Source organism: Gossypium hirsutum, chromosome A07, assembly GCF_007990345.1.
Source record: "Gossypium hirsutum isolate 1008001.06 chromosome A07, Gossypium_hirsutum_v2.1, whole genome shotgun sequence".
In the NCBI taxonomy this organism is placed as follows: domain Eukaryota; kingdom Viridiplantae; phylum Streptophyta; class Magnoliopsida; order Malvales; family Malvaceae; genus Gossypium; species Gossypium hirsutum.
Window position 1 is genome coordinate 90694085 of NC_053430.1, and position 4305 is coordinate 90698389.

The 4305-nt window shown below is 40.4% G+C and overlaps 2 protein-coding genes across 2 annotated transcripts; both read left to right on the plus strand.

Moving 5' to 3' along the window:
- The first annotated feature begins 1713 nt into the window (after positions 1-1713).
- On the plus strand, positions 1714-3727 carry LOC121231813 (uncharacterized). Its single transcript, XM_041116571.1, has 2 exons — positions 1714-1849; positions 1930-3727. Exons 1-2 carry the CDS (start codon positions 1826-1828, stop codon positions 2416-2418), a joined length of 513 nt encoding a protein of 170 aa, XP_040972505.1. The 5' UTR covers positions 1714-1825; the 3' UTR covers positions 2419-3727.
- Positions 2470-3727, plus strand: LOC121231812 (uncharacterized). Its single transcript, XM_041116570.1, has 2 exons — positions 2470-3094; positions 3302-3727. Exons 1-2 carry the CDS (start codon positions 2470-2472, stop codon positions 3625-3627), a joined length of 951 nt encoding a protein of 316 aa, XP_040972504.1. The 3' UTR covers positions 3628-3727.
- Positions 3728-4305: the final 578 nt, after the last annotated feature.

Genomic DNA, 4305 nt, shown 5'->3' on the forward strand with positions numbered 1-4305 from the left:
AAAGTTTTACAAAATATTTTGAAATTCCATTACGCTTAAAATCATTTTTCGTAACTAAATTTCCAACAGATTGTAGGGTGACTAAAAGTTTGGCCTCGGTTACATTGCAGTATGCAAGGGGATGGAGTGTACTTCAAAGTCAATTGACACATGTTAGGTTTCACATCGGTAAAATTTCTCATAGGATGTCATCGCCACACCATAAAACATTGCGACAAGTATTTGGAGGGTGTACAGGAGGTTTTGATATTGAGCAAGGGTGAAATTGGTACATTCATGCTTTGGAAAATCGTGTTTTACATGGCTTTCCGTTGTAGGATTTTGACAGACAGTGCCAATTGTTTCAGTCGTACTAGGATGGTGTTGGGCTGACGAAAATATGGGCTAAGGATGGCGTAACTTGCAAAATAAAAAGTGAACTGTGGGGAGGTAGATTTTGTGCTCCGATGCTTAAGTTAGTGGTTGGTTCGATAAACTTTTCTTGATAGTAAGGAAGACAAAGAGAACAAAGAAATATGAGTCTTAATTTAGCGTGGGGTTCCTTTTTCCCTTTACATTGGAGCTGTGTTTTAAGTCTTAGTGAGAACCAATTGTTGCACATGAGCGTACCTTAATCCTTTACCATTACAACAAATGCATATTTCTTGCCCTATGTCCAAGCCACATTGCTTTAATTGTCTTGTACATTTGTATTTGTTAAGGTTTTAGACCTTATTATTGATCAGATTTGATTATATAAAATAGAGATATTATTTATTTTCAATAGTTTAATATCACATTAATAATTTAATCGTAAATTTTAATATTTTTATTTGGATTTAATTTTTTTAGGATGAAAATGTTTAAATTCAGGATAAAATACTGATATGACATTAAATTATTAAAAAATAGATACAAATGACGTGCCGTTACTATTTCATACAATCCTTTTCTTATTACCAATTGATTATCTTGAATTTGAGAAATAACTATATGAAATTTTGATTCCACCTTATTCTTATTCCTTTCTAATAGGAGAATGATAAATTAGATTTTTTTCTATTAGGATTTTTAATTGGATTTAATATTGTATAGAGTGATACAATCCTTTCTCCTTGGATTTTTGCCTACTTAGGTGGTGTGTTAAAGTATAGGTAGACTGTTAGTTGTTAGTAACAGAGTTGGTACATGGTTAGCAAGTTGGTTAGTAGAGTTGGTTAGCCGAGGTTAATGGATTTAGTCATTCATTAACAATATATAAACTCTATCTACATGTGTACAAAAGACTAAGGAAAATTCAATAAACAAACAATTCAATATTTCAGTATTATCTTTTCATTTAACATTTCTTGTTATTCTTGCTTCGTTAGGGTAGCTTACATGGTATCAGTCGCCGTGATTCTGGAGACTTGACTTCTGGTTGCTTGTATGGCCGCTATGCCTCCCCCGGTTCAGCCTCTATCAAACACGGATGTCCTTCTTTCACTGGCGCTCGGCTAGTCCAATCCTTCCCTCGTCATGACACTGATAAGCTAGTTCCTGGAAATTTTGTTCAATGGCACAGCATATCCGCTCATCATCGAAGGCTATGAGCTTAATGGCTTCCTGGAAGGCACGCTGTCCGCTCCACCTCGATTTGTAATGACACCAGAGGGCTCTCTCGTGTCCAATCCAGAGGCTTCGACATTTTTTCAACAAGATTAGTTGCTCATATCGTGGCTCCTCTCAACTATATCTCCTTCTCTGTTGCCCTCGTTCACAGATAGGTGCACGGCCTGTGATGTTTGGAACACGGCCACTCCGCTCTTTGTAGTCGTCTTCTGCTCGAAATTGTCACGCATTAGGCATGATCTCTACTCCATCAAGAAAGGTACACTCTCTGTTTCTATATATGTTTCCAAGATTCAAAATATTTGTGCCTTGATCGAAGCCTCTGGTTCTCGGATCTAGGACACAGAGAAATTCGAAGTTGTTCTTGCAGGCCTACCTCCCGAGTTAGATGTCGTACTCACACTCGCATCATTCTCAACTGAAACCTTACCGTTTCAACGGATGGTCGATGTACTGTTGGAGTATGAGACGCGTCTCACTCGTGCTGTTCAAGAACTTCCCCTTCAGGCCAATCTCGTGGAGTCCGATCCGTCCCTAACGATGGTGGCTCCTAGTCATGGTGGTCGTTCGTCATCTGGCGGCCGTGGTAAAGGATTTTGTAACCGCATTCAGTGCCAGATCTATGGCAGGTTTGGGCACCTCACCCAGCGGTGTTACTACCGTTTTGGTCGTGACTACGGAGGTGATTCGGCTCCGAACACAGCGCCAGTCATGGTGCCATCGGGTGATGATGGTCACGGCTCACGCAATGCCCCGGGTGGAGAGCAAGGATGGTGGGCCGCTCGTAGTGCTCGTGGTGGTTCGACTGTGCTCGGGGTTCATCGGTGAAGTGTTGGTCCTTCGGAAGTCCCTCTAGTGGCCTGTCCTTATGGCTTTGAGATGAGGGCACCACATGTGCCGTTCTATAATTCAGCAAGAGTGTTTAACCCTTTTTCTGTTACTGCTAATAATGGTACAGGTGGGCAAAATGGTTCTACACGTGGGCTACATGTAATGGCTCCTATGCATACTCATAATGGGCCACATGATGTTGGGCATGATATTGGGCCATTTGATTTTGGGTGTTATGGAGCATCTAGGCCACAAAATGGTGGATGTGAATTTGGGTCTTATAATAGGCCAAATAGTGTAAATCCAAGTGCTGGGCAACATAATGCACCAAATTCTAATCTTGTTAGGCCGAGTGCTAATCTGGTTTGGCCTGATGCCCCTGACTCTATTCAACGCCGTTGTGGGCCGTGGCAGACTAAACCTAGGGCACGGATTCATGATGTTGATGCTTCACTGTATGTTGGCTTGCCTAGAATTCTTGATTTTAATGCCTCGGATTTTCTGAACACATCTGGATCCAACGTTAATACAAATCCTTATGGGTCTGATTTTTCTAATGAAGACTCTTATGTTCCTTTACCTGTAAGGACCACGTCTTGGTGTCTTGATTCCGGGGCCTCACACCATGTCTATCGCGACAACACTACTCTGTGTGACTCCACACCTTATTCAGGTAACTCTTCTCTTCTTATGGGTGATGGAACACCTACAAATATATCATATGTTGGGAATTCAAATTTACATACAAACAGTAAAGTGCTTCACCTATCTAATGTGTTGTGCGTACCTACTATCTGGAAGAATTTGATGTCGGTGTTTAAGTTTGCTAAGGATAATAATGTGTTTTTTGAATTTCATCTGTCGTATTGTATGGTTAAAGACATCCTGACGCTGGAACCTTTGCTGAGGGGCCACACTCGTGATGGCCTATACTATTTTTCAAAAGCATCCTTTGACTCGTCTAGTAGTGATCCGTCTGCTCTTACCACCAGTCTTCCGTCCCCATGTGATGGTGATGATATGTTTACCTTATGGCACCGTAGGCTCGGGCATCTATCTGCTTCAATTGTTAAAAATGTGATTGATAAATTTAATATTGTTTCTAATAAATTGTACCTTGATAATATCTGTACCGTCTGTCAAAGAGGGAAGTCTCATAAACTACTTTTTTCTTGTTCTACTACTGACTATACAATTTTTTTTTGAATTGGTTGTCTCTGATTTGTGGGGACCAACCTTAATTTCCTGTGGAGGACATTTGTACTATATTTCATTCATCGACATGTATAGTCAGTTTACTTGGATATATCTCATTCGACAAAAGTCTCAAGCTGTGGAGTGCTTTCTTCAATTTTAAAAAATGATTTAAACACAGTTTGGTAAAGGGGTTAAACGGTTTTAGAGTGATTGGGGTGGTGAGTATCGTTAATTCACGATGGTTTTGAATAATTTCTGGAATAGTTCATCGCTTGTCATGCCCATACACATCAGAACAGAACAGCGTAGCTGAGAGAAAACACAGACACGTTGTTGAGACTGGTCTCACTCTTTTGGCTCAAGTTAACCTACCTATAGATTACCGGGGGTATGCCTTCTGTACTACCGTCCATCTTATCAATCGGCTACCTACTTAAGTCTTGAAAGGGCAGTCTCCTTGTCAAGTTCTTCATAATCATGAACCTACATATGATCACTTGCGAGTTTTTGGATGCTACTGCTTTCCGTATTTCGTCTGTTTACACATCATAAATTGGATTTTCGCTCTCAGTCGTGCACGTTTTTGGGATACAACTCCCAACATAAAGAGTATTACTGCCTGACACCAGATGGTAAGGTCATTGTGTCTTGACATGTTGTTTTTGATTAACGACGATTTTTGTTCGC

What these genes read in the sequence shown, in the direction of transcription:
- LOC121231813 (XM_041116571.1), top strand. Translation starts at nt 1,826, where the DNA reads ATGATCTCTACTCCATCAAGAAAG. An exon ending in TCTCTACTCCATCAAGAAAG is followed by an intron (nt 1,850 to 1,929) that starts GTACACTCTCTG and finishes TCTCGGATCTAG; the next exon opens with GACACAGAGAAATTCGAAGT.
- LOC121231812 (XM_041116570.1), top strand. Translation starts at nt 2,470, where the DNA reads ATGAGGGCACCACATGTGCCGTTCTATAATTCAGCAAGAGTGTTTAAC. An exon ending in TGACTCCACACCTTATTCAG is followed by an intron (nt 3,095 to 3,301) that starts GTAACTCTTCTC and finishes GTATGGTTAAAG; the next exon opens with ACATCCTGACGCTGGAACCT.